Raw genomic sequence first — 23,309 nt, 5'->3', positions numbered from 1 at the left:
ATCTTAACAATTAAAGTAACAGCAACTAAATTACAGAACATCAATAAATATCAAAATTCAATAAAGCATATGAAAAACTTCATACAAAGACTCCTTTTACTTTACTTTATATAAACAATTCATTGTTTTGTCATACAATATCATATACACTTCAACTAATGTTACAGTAAAAAGTGAAAAAACAAAATATAAAACTAGCAAGAAGACTATTATAAACAACAACAGTATTCACCTGTACTTATTAAAAACTATAGAGGTTATAAACACGGAATGTAAATGAGGGTTTTTAAAACCTGGAACACAAGGATAATTCCTAGACAAAGCTAAGTTTTTAGAGAGGGTTACTCACCAATAGCAGTTCCTAGTCCAGTTCCAATGACAATACCCAAAGCTTTTCCTGAAGACACATTGGTGCCAGAGAAGAGAATGTTTTTCTTGTCCTATGGAGAAGAGAAATTCTTTAAATAATGTGCATATGCTATAAATTCTGAAACATGCAATTCATAAAATTGGGCTAAAATAGTCGCAAATTTCACCATAATATCCAATGCACATGAATTTCATTTAAGAATCCACTAAACTGACACCTATACTAAAGTTAATTTTAGCTTAATCACTGGAAGAGAAAACCTCTAAATGAATACGATAATAGATTATATCCCTAGCCTATTGAAGTTTACCAGCGAAGCAAAAGAGATAAGTAAATGTGGGGACAAGCAAAGTTCATGGGAGATGAAGCTCAAGGATGAAAATTGTTAACGAGTCAAAATATAATACTAAGCAAACACAATAAATACAAGTTGAGTGATGTGTCCCTAAGGGAGAACACAAAGATGACAGAACCATCAAAGGCAAGCAAAACACTATTTGTAATAAAGCATAGTTATAGTGACTTTAAAAGTAGAAAACTCAACTTTAGTAGCTTGTCTTGTTATGTCTTGACGTTAGATCTATGTTAAGTACATTTGTTTGGTTAATTTTAGTTAGTTATCAGTCAAACTTTTTTCTTCAACAAGGACAGGTATATGAATGGTTCAACAAATGTTATCTATGTATAAACAACATATTTCAAAAGAAATAGCATTAGAACATCATAATACATACAACTAAAGTGGTGCCCTTCCCATGGGTTGCTATACAAAAGCTCACACTTTAACCTACCCGGTGTAAATTGACCTTTAAAGTATTTTTTTTCATTCAAGCTTCAATCATTCTATGAACGCTGCAAACTGCCAGAGAACTACAGGAAAATTTGGTAGCATAAACAGTCTACCATTGTTAAATTTGTAAAACATATCCATACCCCAAAAACAACTAGCACAATGTTAACCCTTTTACCCCCAATGGACGTACTGGTACGTTTCACAAAACTCATCCCTTTACCCCCATGGACGTACTGATACGTCCTTGCAAAAAACTGCTATTTACATTTTTTTTTCATATTTTTGATAACTTATGAGAAACTTCAGGAATTTTCCAAAAGAATGAGACCAACCTGACCTCTCTATGATGAAAATTAAGGCTGTTAGAGCAATTTAAAATATATATATTGCAAAATGTGCTTTAAAAAAAAAATGCCTGGGGGTTAAGGGTTGGAAAGTTCCAAATAGCCTGGGGGTAAAAGGATTAAGAAATTAATACTGTATACTAGAAATATATAACATTTAAATATAACAGGAAACCACAAAAATTTATGAAATCAGGCTTTTATAATCTACTTATAATTTTTACAATTTTATCCCCTAGTATTTTAAAACAAGAATACATGGTCACAGTAATATTACAACAACCAACTTTGTCTAAATTACATACTACAGCTATTCATACATTTTTATCATATCCATCTCGTGTGTCCAAATCCCTCAACTTTGTGTCAACTAAATATCTTCAAAGAATGAATTCTTAACAGGACTGGAAAGATCACATCTATACATACAGTAATTAAAATAAAGACATGAAAACTCCATCATACAGGAAAAAGAAACTACATAAAAAAGAGAAAATAAAAAACAAAAATATGCTTGTGGCCATCAATAAGTTCTTGACAGTTGACTTGTGAAGGATAAGTATAAAAGGCATTCCTGATTTATTTTGTATTAGATTATAAAAAGGAACTTCAGAAGAGAAAATTCATGTTCTTTATCATATAGCTAAAGATAAATCAGTTTGAAAAAATGACAAATTCGAAGATAATTTGTATTTTTCCTAACCATACAAACCTTAGCTATTTACAAAGGGTTTACTTTTAGCGCAGCTGAAATGACGAGCCAATAGTTTTTAACGAGGGTTAATTACCCCCGCGCTAGTTAGCGGGGGGTGGGGAAGGGTAGCTTGCTACCCCTCCCCCCTCCACACACCGGTGACTTGCTTCACTTCACTTAGAGGTAGGACTTGACTTGGGGGTCAGGGATGGCGGGCACATATGTGTAAATAGCTAAGGTTTGTATGGTTAGGAAAAATACAAATTATCTTCGAATTTGTCATTTGTTCCGTAACCGAAATACAAACCACGCTATTTACAAAGGGTGACTTACCCCTTAGGAAGGGTGGAAAGTCCCCAGCCTTACTGACTTCGGCTTGCCCGGGGGCTCGATCCCTTAGTGAGCAGCACTAGAGAGAGGGAGCCCCTGTACCTCACAGGTTCCTAGCATCGCTAGGAACGAGTGGCCTACATAAGTAGTGTGAGGAGGAGAGTGTGACTCGTCCTATGAAGTTGACCTTGAGACCTTCAGATAGGAATTCTAGGATAGGACGTTCCCCATACCACCTCGTCAGGGTATGGGAGACGCAACAGTATTAAGCTTAATACTAGGAGCACAAAGAAGCATGGGTTACCTGCAGAGGTCGAGGTCAGCTATGCGAGGACCAGGATGCTGCTTCCCCAAGAGAGGGGAGAATGAAGAAAGAAGTAAGGGTCAGACATACTCTTTCATTCACACAGACTAAGACCGGGTAACAACGCCCTCAACCTACTGCTACTTGTCCAAAAAGGAGCCTGAGGTTAGACCAGCTGTTGTGCAGCCACCACAGGGCCGATAGAGAACGTATCGAGGCTCCTGTGGGTCACGTCTTGCAGGTAGTGGGCTGTGAAGGTCGTTTGACGCTTCCAGACCCCCGCTTGAAGTACCTGCGTCACAGAGAAGTTTCTCTTGAAGGCCAGGGATGTAGCAATACCCCTGACATCGTGGGCCCGAGGGCGACGTGACGGAGGAGGGTCAGGATTCAGGGCATGGTGGATAACCCTTCGAATCCAAGCAGAGATGGTGTTCCTTGTGACCCTCCTCTTTGTCCTGCCTGTGCTCACAAACAAAGCTCGCACATGAGGACGGACTGCAGCCGTTCTCTTCAAGTAGTACCTCAGACACCTCACTGGGCATAGTAGCAGCTGGTCTGGGTCGTTTGTTACAGAACGGAGACTCGCGATCCTGAAAGAGTCGAACCGAGGATCCGGCACTCCAGGATTCTGAGTCTTGGCCACAAACTCAGGGACGAACCTGAACGTTACCTCCCCCCATCCCCTTGAATGGGCGATGTCGTACGAGAGACCATGAAGTTCACTAACTCGCTTGGCCGAGGCCAAGGCGAGTAGGAAAGCCGTCTTCCAAGACAGGTGGCGATCGGAGGCCTGGCGTAATGGCTCGAAGGGAGGTCTCTTGAGAGACCTGAGAACTCGAACCACGTTCCAAGGAGGGGGTCTCACTTCCGACTGGGGGCAGGTAAGCTCATAGCTACGTATGAGTAAAGAGAGTTCTAGCGATGAAGAAATATCCACGCCCTTCAATCTGAAGGCCAAGCTTAAGGCTGAGCGATAGCCTTTCACTGCCGAGACAGAAAGGCGCATTTCTTCTCGCAGATACACAAGGAAGTCCGCTATTGCTGGAATAGTGGCATCGAGTGGAGAGATACCCCTTCCACGACACCAACCACAAAAGACTCTCCACTTCGCTTGGTAGACTCCCTCAGAGGACCTTCGCAGGTGCCGAGACATTCTCTCCGCAACCTGTTGCGAAAAGCCTCTCTCCGCGAGGAGACGCTGGATAGTCTCCAGGCGTGAAGCCGAAGCGAGGCTACGGCCCTGTGAGGGACACCGGAGTGGGGTTGTCTGAGAAGCTCGTGTCGTGGAGGAAGCTCCCTTGGGAGTTCCGTCAGGAGTTGCAGAAGGTCCGGAAACCATTCCGCGTGATGCCATAGCGGAGCTACTAGAGTCATGGAACAGTTGACCGATAGTCTGGTCCTGTTGAGCACCCTTCTCATCAGACAGAATGGTGGGAAGGCGTACACGTCGATGTTGTCCCACCGTTGCTGGAAAGCATCTTGCCAGAGTGCCTTGGGGTCCGGGACTGGTGAGCAGTACAGGGGCAGCTTGAAGTTCAAGGCTGTCGCGAACAAGTCCACCGTCGGGGAACCCCACAAAGTCAGGACTTTGTTGGCTATCTGAGGATCCAAAGACCACTCGGTACTCACTATCTGCGAAGCCCTGCTCAGACTGTCGGCGAGCACATTCCTCTTGCCAGGAATGAAGCGAGCTGATAGTGTTATCGAGTGGGTCTCGGTCCACCTCAGAGTCTCTACTGCAAGATGGGATAGCTGTTGCGAAAAAGTGCCTCCCTGCTTGTTGATATAAGCCACTACCGTGGTGTTGTCGCTCATCACCACCACGGAGTGACCCGCCAGGAACCGTTGGAACTGTTGAAGGGCCAGAAAGACGGCCTTCAATTCTAGCAGGTTGATGTGTAGGCACTTTTCTGATTCTGACCAAAGGCCTGAGGCCCTCTGGTTCAGAACGTGCGCCCCCCACCCTTCTTTTGACGCGTCCGAAAACAGAGTCAATTCCGGGGGAAGGACAAGAAGACTCACTCCCTTTCGCAGGTTCTCGTCGGCCAGCCACCACCGCAAGTCCGTCTGTTCCAGAGACCCCATTGGGATCAGAGTGTCCGGGGAATCGGATCCTTGATTCCACCGGGACTTGAGCCGCCATTGAAGGGATCTCATCCTGAGGCGGCTGTTTGGAACCAGACGGGCCAGGGAGGATAGGTGGCCCAAGAGACGCAACCACGATTGGGCGGGGAGTTCTTTTCGCCTGAGGAAAGGTTCCGCCACCCTCCTCAGCCTTGCTATCCGGTCGTCTGATGGAAAGGCTTTGTGGAGATTGGTGTCTATTAGCATGCCTAGATAAACCAGTCGCTGGGACGGCTGCAGAGAGGACTTCTCGAGGTTTACCACGATCCCCAGATCCTGGCAAAGATCTAGAAGCCTGTCTCGGTGTCGAAGAAGGGTCGACTCCAAGTCTGCTAGGATCAGCCAATCGTCTAGGTAACGAAGGAGACGAATGCCGTTCCTGTGCGCCCAAGTCGAAATCAGGGTGAACACTCTGGTGAACACCTGAGGAGCTGTGGAGAGACCGAAACACAGCACCTTGAACTGGTAGATCTTGTTGTCTAGGCAGAATCTCAGGTACTTCCTGGAAGACGGATGGATTGGGATCTGGAAGTACGCATCCTTTAGATCCAGTGTACACATGAAGTCTTGTGGTCTCACCGCAAGTCTGACTGTGTCTGCTGTCTCCATGCTGAACCGGGTTTGTTTGACAAACCTGTTCAGAGCCGAGAGATCGATGACGGGTCTCCAGTCTCCAGTAGCCTTCTTTACAAGAAAGAGTCGACTGAAGAAGCCTGGAGAGCCGTCCACGACCTCCTGGAGAGCACCCTTCTCGAACATGGTCTTGACTTCGGCCTGAAGGGCCAGCCCCTTTGCCGATCCCATGGCATAGGAGCTCAACGACACTGGATTCGCTGTCAGGGGAGGTTGAGATGACGTGAACGGGACGCGATAACCTTGGCCGATCACCGAGATCGTCCAAGCATCGGCCCCGAGATGTTGCCACCTGCGGACGCAACGCTGAAGGCATCCCCCCACAGGTGGACACGCAGGGGGACTGCCACCCCTAGGGCTTGCGGCCGCGGCCGCCACCCCTAGAAGTCTTGCCTCCCCTGGAGGACTTACCACCCCTCTTGACCTTGGCTGGAAAGGGCTGGGGCTTAGACACCACTTTCTTAGCTGCCGGTGCCTGTTTTGGAGCCTTACGAGGCTGTTGCTGCTGTTGTGGCGGGGCTGGAGGCTTATAGGGCCGAGTTGTAAGGGCCCTGTGGAGGAGGGAGTCCGTGCTGGATTTCCTCCACCTCTCAGCTGTTCGCTCCAAGTCTTGAGGCTCAAACAGGCTCTCCCCCAGGAGGGAGGCATGTCGGAGCCTACACACATCTACGGCGGGGACCTTCGGATGGAATCTCTCGGACACAGCATCGCGACGCTTCAACACCGAGTTGGCCCACAGGGTGGTAACCTGGTGCGCCAAGAACTCGATGGAGCGGGTGCTCGAGAGCAAGAAGGTCTCTAGGGCCTTCCTATTGGTCTCCTTGGACAAGTCCTCAGATCGCAATAGGATGCCCAGAGATCCTAACCAGAAGTCCAGCCACGAAGTGGCCTGCATGGCACACTTAGCGACCTTCTCGTGGTTAAGGATCTCTGCCGCCGAGAACGACACCTGCCGGGCAGAGAGTTTCTCCAAGGGAACTCCCTTCGCCAGCTCCTCCACAGAGTGATGGAGCGGAAGAGCGAGGTTGTGCTCACCCAGGATCTCGAAATACCTCCTCTGCTGAAGGCGAGGAGGAGGGATGAGTTTGTTCCCGGCAGTGGAACGACTGGAGGAGGCAAGAAGTGCGAGCTGAGCATTGGCCCTAGCTCTGGCACTCTTCAGCCCCCGAGACCAGGGCAGAGCTGCACTGGTCTTAGGGGCCTTCCGAACGTCGAACACTTCATCCAGAATTGTGTCTTTGCCTTCACGGGGGGGGATGACTGGATCCGTAAGACTGTTAAGTTGCCTTATCAGGCTTAGGACCTGCCAGAAGGCATGTTCGGACTCTTGCTGTTCTCCTCCCTGCGGGCTGGCAGCTAAGTCTCCTGCCCCAGGAATCTCTTCCTGGGGTGATACGTGGACATTCCCCTGGGTAGTCATGGGTTCCTGTCGAATCCTTGCAGAGGATTTAGGGATGGTCTTGGAATCCTTGGACTCCCTCCTAGGAGGGATACAGGATCCCAACAACGAGGTTCGAGGGGCCCCTTCCTCACGAGACAATTCTCCTGCCTGAAGCGAAGTCTCCCCCCCTGGTGCCGGGGGGAAGACTACCGGTCCACTGGACTCACCTGAGGACGGAAAGGCCTCGTCCACGGGAGAAGGAGAGAGTACTCGTGCAGGAGAGGGGACCCTCGAGACCGACCTCTTGGGAACCAACTTCGCCCTGGGGGAAGTCACCACGAAGTCCACTCCTCTCTTTCTCTTCAGCGTAGGAGAGACAGCCGCTGGTTTGGTACCCTGGCCGGCGAGTGCTGGTTTCATAACCCTCACTAACGCCCGTGCCAGCGGACCAAACCAAGTCTGCTGCTCAAAGGACACAGAGTCCGAAATCCTCGCTAAGGTGAAAGGGATCGGGCGATCCTTTGGAGTGGACACGACGGTACCTGCCTGAAAAGAAGGTGGGGAAGAATGCTGTAATGACCTGTCCTCGTCCTGCAATACCAACCTGTGCTTGGATGGAGGTGATCCCGAGTGCCGTCTAGGAGCACGCGTCCCTGCTGCTACCACCGGCTGTGGAATTCGCCGCGAACTATGGTCGCGCGAGGGTGAACGGTCGCGCAAAGGCGAATGGTTGCGCGAGTGATCGCGCGGGCGCACAGGCGAGCGGTCGCGCGGGCGCACAGGCGAGCGGTCGCGCAGGCGAGCGGTCGCGCGGGCGCGCAGGCGAGCGATCGCGCGGGCGAGTGGGCGTGAGGGTGGGCAGGTAAATGAACACGTGTCCGAGGCGACGAACGCAAGCGATGGCGCGACGGCGAGGGATCGTGCTGCCGCGTAGGTGAAGAAGATCGCTGGCGATAATGATCACGTGATGGTAAGCGATGGCGAGCAGCATGTGAAGGTGAATGATTGCGCGCAAGAGGGCGGTCGTTCAGGGTTGCGCGATGAGGAGCAGCATGCGTAAGCGGGCGATCGTTCAGGGTTGTGCGATGGCGAGCAGCATGCGCCGGTGAATGATCGCGTGAAAGGGTGCGATGGTGATCAGCATCCGCAGGAAGGCGATCGTTCAGGGTTGTGCGATGAGGAGCAGCATGCGTAAGCGGGCGATCGTGCAGGGTTGTGCGATGGCGAGCAGCATGCGCAGGTGAATGATCGCGTGAAAGGGTGCGATGGTGATCAGCATCCGCAGGAGGGCGATCGTTCAGGGTATTGCGATGAGGAGCAGCATGCGAAAGCGGGCGATCGTGCAGGGTTGTGCGATGGCGAGCAGCATGCGTAAGCGGGCGATCGTGCAGGGTTGTGCGATGGTGATCAGCATCCGCAGGAGGGCGATCGTTCAGGGTATTGCGATGAGGAGCAGCATGCGTAAGCGGGCGATCATGCAGGTTCGTGCGATGGCGGGCAGCATGTGAAGGTGATCGCTGGCGAACTGGTGATCGCTGGCGAGCTGGTGATCGCTGGCGAGCTGGTGATCGCTGGCGAGCAGAAGGTCGACGCGTGTCCTGTGAGAGGATAGGTTCACGAGCAGGAACGGGAAGATCGCTGGCGCGTTGGCGAACATGTGTTTCTGACACACGATGGTGAGCAGGGAGTTCAGCAGGAACTAAAGGGTGGTCAGAGACCGCAGGGCGATGGTCCTCAAATGAGCGCTGACGCTCGGAAGAGAGCTGACGAGCAGGTGAGCGCTGGCGAGGGGGGCGAACCTCAGGAGAGAGCCGACGAGCAGGTGAGCGTCGGCGAGCAGGAGAGTCTTGGCGAGCAGGAGATCGCTGGCGAGCAGGAGAGCGCTTGTGCGCTGGCCCTGCTCACGTAAGGGAAGAATCCCTTAGCCCCGAAGGGACCGTTGCCCGTCGGGTGACGAGTTCTCCAGAAGGCGAAGATCCGGCAGGAGATGGAGAGCGGTCCGCAGAGAGGTTCAAGGAGGGCGGAGTAGTCGGTTGAGGCTGACGAGGAGAGTCCCCCCCGGAGGACGAAGACCCAAAAAGGCGCCTCTTAGTCCCCCTGTAAGGGGAAGGGAGGCCCTTGTGGCGTAGAGGGCGGTGAGCCTTACGGCGGAGGCGGCCTCGGGGGAGATCGTCGGGACCATCGGTCCTCCGAAGGGGAGTCTCCTTCAAAACACTTCCCTCAGAAGGAAGCTGGGCAGCAGTCGAGACCGAAGGACTCACTTCCCCCTTCGAAGGATGCACGGAAGGAGGAGGAGAGCCTAGAGCACCATCACCAGCAACAGCACCTGCGTCGGAAGGCCCAGCCACGTCGGAGGCCTCTGTCACCACGACGTCGACAATAGACAGAGGGTCTACCTCCGCTACCACCGGCGACTGTTTAACAGCGGCCCCCAACGAGACAAGGTCAATAAGAGCGACCCTGGAGGGCAAGCCCTTAAGCCCCAGGGACGACCAAATCTGCAACAGATCATCACTGGATAAAGTATTATTATCAATAACCTCCCCCGGAGGAGGAGGGGGAACCGCCTCGCTATGGGAGGCGACGCCCTCTCCCCCCACCGAAGGTAGGGAAACAGAACAAGGGCCTGCGCTCCCACTCGGACGACTCTCCTTAGGAGGCGGACGAGGGGGAGCTTCGGAGGAGGTTTGGGCGGCGGAAGAAGAGTCCCGAGAACCTTCCTCCTTCAAGGCTAACCCCGGAGGAGAACGGTCTCTCTTGGACTTCTTCTTACGCCGACGGCCAAACCTCTCCCACTGGGAGGCAGACCACTCCCTGCACTCACGGCACATGTTATCCTGGTCGCACCGTCGGCCCCGACATTGAGGGCAGAGGGTGTGAGGATCCGTAATCACGTCCGACATGAAAGTCCCACAAGGACGGCCGGCAACTCCAGGGCATGTCCGCATATTAAATAACAGAAAATAACTGAAGGTCAACTTCCAACCAATCACACAAGCTGTAAAGAAAAAGAAGAAAATTAAAGGCTGTCACGAAGGCGATGAACAGACACGTCTGATCACCGCCGAGCCAAAAGTGAAGTGAAGCAAGTCACCGGTGTGTGGAGGGGGGAGGGGTAGCAAGCTACCCTTCCCCACCCCCCGCTAACTAGCGCGGGGGTAATTAACCCTCGTTAAAAACTATTGGCTCGTCATTTCAGCTGCGCTAAAAGTAAACCCTTTGTAAATAGCGTGGTTTGTATTTCGGTTACGGAACAAATGGCAATTTTTACAAGTCTTTACGAGTGATAACCATACTGTATTTTGCAATTTCCTACTTTAAAGTATTTACAAATAGCACCTATCTTTTAAAGACAGCAATTAAAAGCTTAGAATTAACTTTGAAAACTATACAAAATATGTCAAACCCTAGTAGTAAATAAATTTACTTTTTTTTTTTACCATGCGCTTCAGCGAAAAAGCAGTACACCTGAAACGACCATAGTACACTTTCAAGATGAAAATAATGTGTTATTATCTACAATTTCATATTTTAAGTGTTTTACATATGCAAAATATCCATTAGTATCTTGGAGATTTCTAAGAAAAAAAAACTAGATTAAGTTAAATGTGACTGTATTAAAAGTAAAATATGTATTTACTGGACCTATTTTATTATGTAGTGCTATACAGTGCTGACCTCACCTCTATATTCTGAGTTTGGGTTAGAAATTTAGGTAGAATTCATAAGGTACAACATGAAAGAGAGAAAGCACAGTAGTAGGCTACCGTATAATGATGCGACCAACGACAGTTACCCATTGATCACCTACCTTACTTTTCAAGTGCTGAAGTCTGAAAAGGAGGCTGTGACACTTTTTGTAAAAAAAATAAGTTTCAATACAAACCATCAATTAAGTTAGGGATCAAATTGGAATTCAGATAGGTGGCTAGGTACTTGATGCCCGAGTTTTTGCATGTCTGTCGAATCTAAGAGGATACGGGGCGACTGTTAGTTTACCAAAGCCTCGACAACCGAGGATAAGTTCAGTGACAATTAGGCACACTTTAAATATATCAAATTTCATCGAGCATTGAAACACAGCATTCAAAAGACACAGAAGCTAAAATGAGTAGAGATAAATATTACTGGGTTCAACTTGAATGAAAATGTAGTTGAAGAGAACGATGAATAACCCCAATCTTATTTCAAGGAGAGCTTGTTTTGCCAACAGTGCCAGCCTCAAAGAATACAAATCTAAACATTTGTGAGTGACATTGGAGTTGTTATGTCTGGAATCGGATTCTGCAGATATTGCTGAATAGCACTCATTACACCAAAGCAAAAGGTACTTTTGTGATGGAAGGCAGAAGGGCATGGAAAAGGTCATGTGGTGCAGTCCTCAATGTGTGTCATTTGGGATTTCACCTCAATTCAGAGCAAAACAAGTCTCACAAATTTTTAAACTACACAACGCACAACTTTTCCACAATGTAAGTTAATCACAATGTCCAGCCTTAATGATGCTAATTTCAGCAGAAACACTTCATTTGGTGTAAGATCCAACAAAGCTACTATTTGAGGGGGTTTGTAAGAAGCTTGGAAAGAAATCCTGAGCACCTAAATACGTTAGGATCTAGCAACTCTCTAGGAACCTCCACCCACTACACTAAACTTCAATTCCTCTTCTAGTCTACTGAGGTCACATATCTGCAACAAGGTAGATCTATAACCCCTCATGGCAGAGACAGGTAACTTCCCCTATCACTGATGGAAAAAAATAAATTAGTCAGGAATCCCAAGAACATCGGGTCAACTGGATAAACATCCTTTCTACTGTACCCATTACAGATCGAGGTCAACTGAATCTTTTTTACTGGTACAGTGAAGGTTCGAGTTGAAGCACTGCAGGATTCCTACAATAGCTTAGGTACCTCCACTTTAACCCTTTTACCCCCAAAGGACGTACTGGTACGTTTCACAAAAGCCATCCCTTTACCCCCATGGACGTACCGGTACGTCCTTGCAAAAAAAATGCTATAAAAAAAATTTTTTATATTTTTTGAGAAAATTCAGGCATTTTCCAAGAGAATGAGACCAACCTGACCTCTCTATGACAAAAATTAAGGTTGTTAGAGCAATTTAAAAAAAATATACTGCAAAATGTACTGGGAAAAAAATAACCCCCTGGGGGTTAAGGGTTGGAAATTTCCAAATAGCCTGGGGGTAAAAAGGTTAAAACACCAACTTCTAAGAACCTGCTAGATAACCTCTCAAGGGGATATCGTAACATAAAAGGGTATGATATGGGTGCGGCTAAGGGGCAAAAGTACACTGCAAAGACCCTCAAGTAACGAATACAGTGCACAGCACGATATGCACAAGTGCTCTAAATACATACGGGAAGGTTGCAGCACTTGTTACTCTTCAAACTTCCACACTCCATAAAAGTACTAATGGTAGAAACAGAACAATCCTTTGGAAAAAACAGAATTCACTCCAACAATATTGTAGAAATAATCCCAGGTGACAATCCTGATAGACAATCACCTGTTCCTACTGAGAGACATTCTTTGAACATTCCCAACAATACACAAGAAAACTTGTGTACACAGAAAATAAAGTTTTAATGACTAAATTATAGTTTGTTAACTATGTACTAACAATCATTATAAGAGCTAAAAGAGAGAAAACATAATTGACTGAATCTCTTTCTTGTACCTTGCCATAAAGAACAGCACAAGAGAAAAAAAATATACAATAAAGCTTCATAACCAGTTTCTTGACCGATCAAAAAAAGGCATTTTCCTGAGAAATGATCAGAGAAAAAAAAATGTCAGGTGAATGGGTATGGTTTCTCTTATTGAAATTATATACACACCCACTTTACCTAACTTATTACAAGCTACAACAACACAAACTAGTTTCTAGAGATAATTCTCTATAAATACAATATAGAGGTTTGAATATGTATGTCCATAAAATAAAAACAATAGAGTATTTCAAGAGACTGCAAAAACAGTGTAATTCTCAAGATAAATGAATAATTTCCACTTGATATAGCCATCATAACAAAGTCAACAAACCAGAGGAAAACAATGGCAACAGAGGATACTGTTAAGGTGCAGAAATACGTTTATCACTCATTTGGAAATCAATGAATATGAAGATAACCTACTTGGGAAGAAGTGATAAGGTTGGGGGACGACAAAAATAGGAAATGAACACTGAAATTAGTAATCCTACAGAGAAACCGAGATGTGGAATTCTGGACGGAGCTATTTCAGAGCAAACCAACAATAACATTTAAGAATGTGACCAATGGAGAACCAGAGATAGTAGTACTTCTGGCTGGAAAGACTTAGGACTGTCGAGTGCTCTGGCATCTGTAGACCAAGACCGTGGGCCCACATGACTCGTGAGTTATGATGCAACAAAAAAGCAAGAAGTCTGCATAAAAATTCTAAAAAATTATCGATTCATGAATAAGTAATGTAGTGAAAAAGAATCACTGAATTACACTTATAAAAGGCTGTAATATACATTAAGCAAAAAAAAAGGCAATAGAAAAGCTATAAATACATCATATAAGAACTAAGATACATAGAACAGGTTAACTTAATAACGGCAATCAGTTAAAGATAGTATGGTAAATATATCTGCAAAACACCTTATCTCTTGGTAATGCACTGTACAGTACTTAATATCAACAGTACTGTATGAGGAGTTTTATATGTCACATGGTGGTACATGTTATGTTCAGCATAGCAAAGAGAAAATGGACGAGTACTCCAGTAGTACAGATCTAAAGAGGTTGAGCATTTTTCTTACTTAGGAGATGTACCGAGTTGTGAAGCAGGCAATAATAAGATAGTAAGAAAATGAGTAATGTGAAATAAAAGAAAATTGATTGGAGGATTATATCACAAAGAGATATTTACATAAATAAGTAGATACAGATCTCAAAGATTGAAAAGCATAAGGTACAGGACAAATGAAAATCAACTTGATTCACATCTAATCCAGAACATGGAACTTCAGAAACAAAATCTAAACATTCTGATGTTTATCTTCAAATCTTCCTCATTTAAAAGGAAACTAAAGAACAGCTCTGTATACTCAGATAAAAATGCCAACATAATTGGAAGTACATGGATTCTACTTGAATTGCACACCTTTAAATGGTTATTAAAAAACACTTAAGATAACAATGAAGAGTAAAATCTTATCTTGCAAACACAATCTAATGGCTTAAGCACCATAATTCAATTACGAACGTTTAAAAGTTTAAAAAAGAAAAAACCTTAATCTTCAGGCATTCCATCATCTCAAATGTACATTGTAGTTTACCAAAACATGAAAAACTGTCTTTAGGACTAATATAAAATACACACACTTTCATATCATAAATTTAAATCACGTATTTCATAGCAGGCATTCTATGAACAAACTACACAAGAAATCGGCTTCTAAATACTTCCATCACAGTACAGTAATACCCTCTTTACGTCCGTTCAACCTGTGTCATTTCCAAATTTACGTCGCTTTTGTATCAATACAAAAATAAAATCAACTATACACCTTTTGATCTGATTTTACTTTGGTTTTTAAATCATAAAATTATGAAGTGCTGTACTGTATTTTACAGTTCTTCACATGGAAGCTTTTTAATGTTGTTATCTGGTTTGTACATACTTTTTCACATTCAGTACATTTACAAAGTACTGTATATAAAAGTAGCTTTATAAGGCAAAAATCCGAACTTTAAAAACAAAAGGTCTCTTGGAATAATTAACCCTTTTACCCCCAAAGGACGTACTGGTACGTTTCACAAAACCCATCCCTTTACCCCTATGGACGTACCGGTACGTCCTTGCAAAAAAATGCTATAAAAATTTTTTTTCCATATTTTTGATAATTTTGAGAAAATTCAGGCATTTTCCAAGAGAATGAGACCAACCTGACCTCTCTATGACAAAAATTAAGGCTGTTAGAGCAATTTAAAAAAAATATGCTGCAAAATGTGCTGGGAAAAAAATAACCCCTTGGGGGATAAGGGTTGGAAATTTCCAAAGAGCCTGGGGGTAAAAGGGTTAAGGACGTAGGGTGGAGTATTACTGTAAACCAGGTGCTATACATACTACATTAACAATGACGAAAATTAAACAGGTACAAGTTCTATGTGCAGTGACAAAAGTGAAGTGATTTTCGAGCAAAACAATAAAAATGTGAAACACAGAGAAATATATTTTTGCCCTAATACAAATTCACTAGCTTTCATGGATATTAGACATTCCCTTTTACATGGCTTGCATTGTGTAACTTTTGTTTGGTTCATATATAGGTTATTATGATAAAATATCCATATGTATATATTGCATCAAAATTATAAATATTTTATGATAATCAAGGTATCACCCATGTCCATATTCCAATTTCATTCAAGTGTACAGTATCATTCCCCATTTCAAACAAAACTTATACAATTTAATTTGATTGCTATAAACAGTCAACCTTCATAATATCTCGACAAGGCAACGTATAGTTCTGTTCATATTCCGATCGTCACATACAATAAAACAAACATTCATAAGTATCTCTCATATGACGCACATCACATACCAGCTGTTATTTTTTCTGTATGACCCCCATTTTTTTTTTTACTATAGCACTAATTTGACATAGCTAAAACTATTATTTTTTCTGTATGACCACCATTTTTTTTTTACTATAGCACTAATTTGACATAGCTAAAACTAACTTTCCCAAATATTATTTTTCACTTATTGCTGGATAGAACTTGAAATGTAACAATAAACACTCAACAGTTAGTAGCAGGACCAAAATAAGAGACGGGTAAAGTTTGTTTATATAAGCAAACTGAAGTAGTAATCTCTTCAAATTATATTTCTCTTGGTACACACCAGCTGTTAACCCTTTTGGATCAATTCTGACTTATTTTTTAATTACATTAGAGAGAATCAAATGTGTCCAAAATTAAATTCCTAATCATATAGTTGTCTGAAGATTTTATGCATACTAAATATATTGGACCTCTTAATAATCACAAATGCCTACGAATTAAATAACTGAAAATTAAATCTTACAAGAATTTTTTTCTGAATTTTTCCCCAAATTTGACACAATTGCTTAAAATTGAATATTTTTTTCCACTTTCACATACATTAATTGAAAAGTGAACAACCAAAGTAATGACATTTAACCGAAGTATTTGCTCTGCATCAACAACATTCAAGGATCGTGTTGTGCGCTATTCATAAAAAATGAGTTTGACCTACTAACAAAATTATCGACTAATGTCAACCTGTTCAACATTAAAAAAACTCAGTGCAAGTTTGAACTTTTGAAATTCCACCAATTCAACTACCTGGTTAGAAAGAGCATTCCACAACTTGGTCTCAGCTGGAATAAAACTTCTAGAATACTGTGTAGTATTGAGACTTACGATGGAGAAGGCAAGACTTTAAAAATAACTGCATCCATAGTATTACGTACAGGATGGTACAGTCTGGGATGATCTGAGTGCATAGGACATACATACATATACCAAGGCACTTCCCCAATTTTGGGGGGTAGCCGACATCAACAAATGAAACAAAAAAAGTGGACCTCTACTCTCAACGTTCCTCCCAGCCTGACAAGGGACTCAACCAAGTTCAGCTGGTGCTGCTAGGGTGCCACACCCCACCCTCCCCCGTTATCCACCACAGATGGAGCTTCATAATGCTGAATCCCCTACTGCTGCTACCTTGGCGGTCATCTAAGGCACCGGAGGAAGCAGCAGGGCCTACCGGAACTGCGTCACAATCGCTTGCCATTCATTCCTATTTCTAGCACGCTCTCTTGCCTCTCTCACATCTATCCTCCGATCACCCAGAGCTTTCTTCACTCCATCCATCCAACCAAACCTTGGCCTTCCTCTTGTGCTTCTCCCATCAACTCTTGCATTCATCACCTTCTTTGGCAGACAGCCATTTTCCATTCTCTCAACATGGCCAAACCACCTCAACACATTCATATCCACTCTAGCTGCTAACTCATTTCTTACACCCGTTCTCACTCTCACCACTTCGTTCCTAAACCTATCTACTCGAGATACACCTGCCATACCATCTTGTTTAATATGTATAAGAAATTTGAAGAACCCTAATAATTGGGAAGATCTCAAGTCCTATATTTTTTATAAATCAAGGGAGTACCAACTGATTATCATACACTAAACTATTTAGATTAGAATTTCTACACAAAATATTGGAACTATTTTTGGAAAACCAACCTATTTACAATATCTAAAATCCAATAATTTTAGTTAAACAATATGATTATGCTTCCGTATTCAAATATTTTTAAAAAATCATTATTGGAACATTTCTATTGGAATATAAAACCTGGTTAACCAATACCTAGTTATAGAAAATATTTAAAAAAAAAAAAAACCATATCTTCATAAATCTTAAAATTACAGAACTACAATTGATACAATAAATACCTATGGCAACATAAAATTTGGGTTCTGGATACGACATACCCGCCAGTATATGGAGACCAAAAAAGATTACAAGAGAACATATAAATATATCTGGCATAATCATACACTAAATGATTCATAAGATAACATTTATACATCCTATCAAATATTAAAAAATTTTAAAGACCAAGCACACAATAATTAGTACTGTACAGTGAAATTAGTTTCATGAGCATTGGAAACATGCACTTGCAAATAACTAAAACATTTAATGTTTACATATAACCCATCTTATCTTCTTCCCATTCCTGGGATCTTACTACAAAACTGGATTCGCAATCAACAGAACTTGCCTCGTCTTACACAATTACATTGGCAACACTTTACAATGAAACACTTCAAGTACCGAGAGATTAGAAATCCTGAAGAATTGACTAAGCAACCTCCAAGGCTACCAAGTATTGCACACATGAACAATAATATCCTGAAGATTAGGAGAAAAAGCTGCTGCAAATCCTAAAGTTCAAGGACATGTACTAAGATTTTAAAAAACTATAAACAGATCAGTGACAAGAGGAGCTTGAATAGTTTTGTTCAACAAGACAATTAATAGGCAACAAAAATACGCACATCTAACACTGATGTCACTCCAGTACTAACGATATGGAACACAAGCGAGGTAAAAACCTACTTTTCTCTGACAAAGCAAGTTCAATTCTCAAATTCTAAACTGCTGCTAACAATTCTACCTGCTTGGTTATATCCTTAGTTAAAGAGTGATCAATCATGTCTATAAATTGTTCAAATAGACCAAAAACAGTTAAGTGTGTGTGCAGGAAGTACCAGGTCAGAACTGTGGACCAAATGTAGGCCCAAAGGTGTATACTGTCTTATCTACATACTGTACATTTTGTAAGAGCCAATACTGTATGCGGTATTATCAACTCTCAAAGGAAAACCTGGTTCTGGTGAATACTCTCAAAATACTTATAAAGTAGAAAGTAAGTAAGTGATACTGGGTTCAACAAAAGGTATACTGTACTACCATAAGAAAATTGACCAAAATGAGGGAATCAATAAAAAAGGATCAAGTACAATATTGTAATTAGTCTTTACCTGGATAGTAGCCTGAGATACATTGCCCCCTTCCTTCAATGTTTGCTTGTAAAGTGAATATATTTTACTACATGCAGGTAAACAAGCAGTTAGGCTATGTTTGTTAATAATATACCACACAAGGAAAACACAAGATAATGAAAGGATTTCCCTCCAATCAATGGTATATGTTGGAGGCTTGTTCTACTTGTCACACTAAATTCACTGCCATGACGGAATCTGAATACTGGTTCGATAGTTTAAAATTATAAAGACAATATTCTATAAATTCAATCAGCTTATAATTACATGCAGTAAATAAACCACGATTCAGATTCTTTCACAAATAGAACACGCCTTTCATAACAAACCAACCAAACTGTTGTCAAACCTGATACACCACAATACGTTACAGTACCCGGGGTGATCAACTATTTTCTGAAAATGCAAACAAATTATATGCAAAATATTCCCAGCATTGTACTGTACTTCCCTATTTCTATAAAGGGACTTCCTGTCACGGAATATACTTATATTTCACATAAATCAATTTTATGGCAGTTGGTGACAGTGCCTTGTGAAGCATCTTCCCACCAAGTTTGGGCAGACAGGGGAAAACATTATCTTCTTTTCAGTATGAATATATGAATCAATGAAGTGAAATACATCATTAACCATAAAATAAAGTTGGTCATAAGAATGTTTTTTCAGCAAACTTCAAGATGGGAGAACTGAACCCCCAAGGCAAAGATTGATGAAAAATTGCTTACCTGATTCACAGCTTGAAGATCTGGAATGATGTCGGTATGTTTAATAACAGACACACTCTCCCCAGTCAAGATGGACTGATCAATTCGTAGAGTTGTTGAGTAAATCTTTAAGAGTCTCATGTCAGCGGGAATCTTGTCACCAACTTGAAAATAAAATTATTATCATTAGCAAGTTAATCAAATAAGAAAATAAAAATAAATGTAATAACAGCTACAATAGACAAATAGTTTATGCAACAGTATTAGCATTCACAACAGAAAACTTCAAAGTTACCTGATACTTCAATGATGTCTCCGGGTACAATCTCACGAGCTCTAATATTTTGCACTCCAGTTTTACTGGCTCGGATTACCTTCCCCATTTCTGGTTCATACTCTTTTAGGGCTTCTATAGCAGATTCTGCATTTCTCTCCTAATAAATGAAATGATGAAATATGAGCAACATTTTTTTAATGACAAAAATAAATATGCACCAACCTCTAACATTGTTATCACAAATTTTCAAAGTAATTTTTATTTCTCTATCTACAGATTCCTGTAGAAGTATATCCGGAGTTAAAGTTGAAACAGCCACTGGCTCTTTAACAAGGTATGTGCAATAGTTAGCAAGAAGTAGGTGGAGGAGGCACCAGCCGACAAAAATCGCTTTCAGGCATGAAGGAAAGAGCGAATACTCGGCCCACAATGGGGATTTCCATGCTAGACAAGAAACACTCCAAGAGAAGTTCATCATCTCCCTGATAGGCAGCATGATATCTTCAGTAGGGGAACCGTTTAAAGTTACACCCTTCAGTAGAACTGCATATGGTCAAGCCCTACAAGAAGTGAACTCCCGACCATCCCACACTTCGTAGGGGATATGCATATAGATCTACCCTTCACAAGGTAAACAAAACGTGGGACAGAAGGTGTGTTCTCAAAATGGAGTTTTTATGATAAAACTAAGTTTTATGAATACTTACCTGGCAGTTATATATATATAGCTGAGTCTCCGACTCCGGCAGAATTTAATCGAAAATCGCGGCAACCGCCTTGTGGTGGTTGTGTGGTTAGATGGTTAACAACCCTTACAGGGTGGTACCTGGAATCATTCCCGTTTTCTGTTCCTCAGATTATCTTTGCCCGACCTGTCTCCTGAGGGGAGGTGGGTGGGCTTTAAAATATATATATAACTGCCAGGTAAGTATTCATAAAACTTTGTTTTATCATAAAAACTCCATTTTTATGAATAGTACTTACCTGGCAGTTATATATATATATTTGATTCACACATTTGGAAGAGGGAAACAGACAGAAAAACATAGTTGGGGAAACAAAAAGAGAGTTGTAGGAGAAAAAACACCTTGATTCCTTACCTGCTAAGGTAGCTGACTTCAAAGATAACTGCCTCTAGAGTCGCTTTCCCTTAGGAGTGTTCAGCCAGGAGTAGACCTGCTACGCTGCAAACAACTCAATCGAGTCTGTCAAAGGGGTAGGACCAACAACTTGACTAGACTTCAGAAACTACCTTCGCCCCATATAATAAAAAAGAATTGCAACTTTACTAAAACTAACCATCTAATCTTGCAGAAATAGATATAAGCTATCTATCTGGACTGAGGGAACCGTACCACAAGACGCGGACCTCAGACAACCATAAAAAACACAAACCTATATACAAGTACACAAACTAAGGTTGAGTGGGGGTATTAACTCCTTTGCCTAATACAGAAGCCGCAGCTACGTATGGGCCCAAGGTATAACACTTGTCATAGTCCACTCTTACCTCTCTGAGGTAATGAGAAGCGAAGACAGAGTTGCTCCTCCAGAACGTTGCGTCCATGATCTGCCTAACTGACATATTTTTCCGGTATGCCAGTGAGGTAGCAATGGCTCTTACTTCGTGAGCCCGTACTTTCAACAGGGCGAAGTTTTCTTCCTCACAAAAGAGGTGGGCTTCCCAAATAGTTTCCCTCAGGAAAAAGGACAAAGCGTTCTTTGACAGGGGTTTTTGAGGATCCTTCACCGAACACCATAAGGAGTTGGAAGCACCCCTCACGTTCTTAGTGTGGGCCAAATAAGCCTTGAGAGCTCTAACCGGGCAGAGGAGGCTCTCCTGTTCCTGACCCACTAGATTCGTGAGGTTAGGGACTTCAAAAGTCCTGGGCCAGGGTTTCGAAGGGTTCTCATTCTTGGCAAGAAAGTTGAACCCTAAGGCACAAACCGCTCCATTTTGGGTGAAGCCTACACGCTTCTCGATTGCCTGGACCTCGCTGATCCTCCTGGCAGTCGCTAGAGTCAAAAGGAAGAGGGTTTTCTTAGTCACATCTCGAAGAGAGGCTTGCGAGATAGGCTCAAACTTCTTGGAGCACAAAAACTTAAACACCACATCCAGGTTCCAAGAAGGGGGTCTTAACTGTACCTGCTTCGTCGTCTCAAAAGACCTAATGAGGTCCTGTAAGTCCTTATTCTGAGACAACTCTAAGCCTCTATGCCTAAAGATGGTTGATAGCATGCTTCTGTATCCCTTAATGGTAGATACAGCCAGCTTAGCATCCTGCCTGTGGTACAAAAGAAAGTCTGCAATCTGGCTTAGAGAGGTAGAGGATGAGGAAACCTTGTGCCTCTTGAACCAAGCTCTAAGGTCTCCCACTTTGACTGGTAGACTCTTTGTGAAGAGATCCTCCTTGCTCTGGCAATAGCTTTCGCCGCTTGTGCCGAAAAGCCTCGAGATCTAACGAGCTTCTCGACAGTCTGAAGGCAGTCAGATTGAGAGCGAGGGGGTTTTGATGAAATCTCTCGAAGTGGGGTTGTCTGAGAAGATCTGGACTTGCCGGGAGTCTTCTTGGAACGTCCATCAGCAAGCTTACCACTTCGGTCAACCATTCCCTCGCAGGCCAGAATGGAGCCACAAGGATCATTCGTCACGAATCGAGGAGAGCGAATTTTCTGACAACCCGATTGATGATCTTGAACGGGGGAAAGGCATACATGTCCAGCCCCGTCCAAGCCATCAAGAAGGCGTCCACTGCAACAGCTTCCTCGTCCGGGACTAGGGAGCAGTAGTTGGGGATCCTCTTGTTTAGACTGGAGGCGAAAAGGTCTATTACAGGTCTGCCCCACAACTTCCAGAGGCTCCGACAGACATGCGGGTTGAGAGTCCACTCTGTGGGAAGGACTTGTCCCCTCCTGCTGAGCATGTCTGCCCTTGAACAAACCATGTTAACAGCTGAGTCTCGTTCTCGTTCGCCCAAAGGAGAAGCTCTCTCACAGTTGTGAACAGAGAGAGGGAGTGAGTTCCCCCTTGCTTCCTTATGTACGCGAGAGCTGTGGTGTTGTCTGAATTGATCTCCACAGTCTTTCCAGACACCGAGGTTTTGAAGGCCTTTAGCCCTAACAAAATGGCCATCAATTCCTTCCTGTTGATATGCCAACTGATCTGACTCCCTTCCCAAATACCCGAGACCTCTTTACTCCCTAGTGTTGCTCCCCAGCCTGACTCGGACGCGTCTGAGAATAACACTAGGTCAGGGTTCTTCTTGAACAAGGAGATCCCTTTTTCCAACATAGCTGGGTCCAGCCACCACATCAAAAGATCCTTGATCTTTTTCGGTATGGAAAAAGAAAAATAGTCCTCCTGGATCTTTCTGTTCCAAACCTTTGCGAGGAAGTGTTGCAGAGGCCTTAGGTGCAGTCTCCCCAACGGGACAAATTGCTCCAGGGAGGATAGAGTTCCCAGCAGACTCATCCACTCCTTCGCTGAGCATTCCTGCTTCCTTAAAAAGTCTTTGACTTTGTCCAGGCACCTGGTCTGCCTCTCCTAGGAGGGAGAAGCCCAAAAAAGAACTGAATTCAGAACTATCCCCAAATAGAGAATAGTCTGATTCGGCTCGGTCTGAGACTTCCCCCAGTTGACGATGAGTCCCAGGTCCTGAGTCATCGTATACATCTTCATTAGGTCCTCCAGACATTTTTCTTTCGACTGTGATCGGATCAGCCAGTCGTCTAGATAGAAGGATACCC

The 23,309-nt window shown here is 43.7% G+C and overlaps 1 protein-coding gene across 4 annotated transcripts in view; it reads right to left on the bottom strand.

Annotated features, from left to right (window-relative positions):
* Positions 1–23,309, bottom strand: part of LOC137624525 (calcium-transporting ATPase sarcoplasmic/endoplasmic reticulum type-like) — a 61,575-nt gene that overhangs the window by 5,380 nt on the left and 32,886 nt on the right. For 3 of the 4 annotated variants that reach the window (XM_068355396.1, XM_068355404.1, XM_068355414.1), the window contains exons 5-8: positions 19,581–19,719; positions 19,307–19,449; positions 18,558–18,602; positions 350–440 (exon numbers count right to left, since the gene is read on the bottom strand). In XM_068355396.1, coding sequence (XP_068211497.1) covers positions 350–440; positions 18,558–18,602; positions 19,307–19,449; positions 19,581–19,719 — 418 coding nt within the window. The remainder of the gene's footprint in view (positions 1–349; positions 441–18,557; positions 18,603–19,306; positions 19,450–19,580; positions 19,720–23,309) is intronic. The other variant, XM_068355423.1, reaches the window with a different exon arrangement.

The sequence above is a fragment of the Palaemon carinicauda genome, chromosome 2, assembly GCF_036898095.1.
Source record: "Palaemon carinicauda isolate YSFRI2023 chromosome 2, ASM3689809v2, whole genome shotgun sequence".
Lineage (NCBI taxonomy): Eukaryota > Metazoa > Arthropoda > Malacostraca > Decapoda > Palaemonidae > Palaemon > Palaemon carinicauda.
The sequence above is the reverse complement of the archived record's forward strand: the minus strand, read 5'-3'. Positions and strand labels throughout refer to the sequence as shown.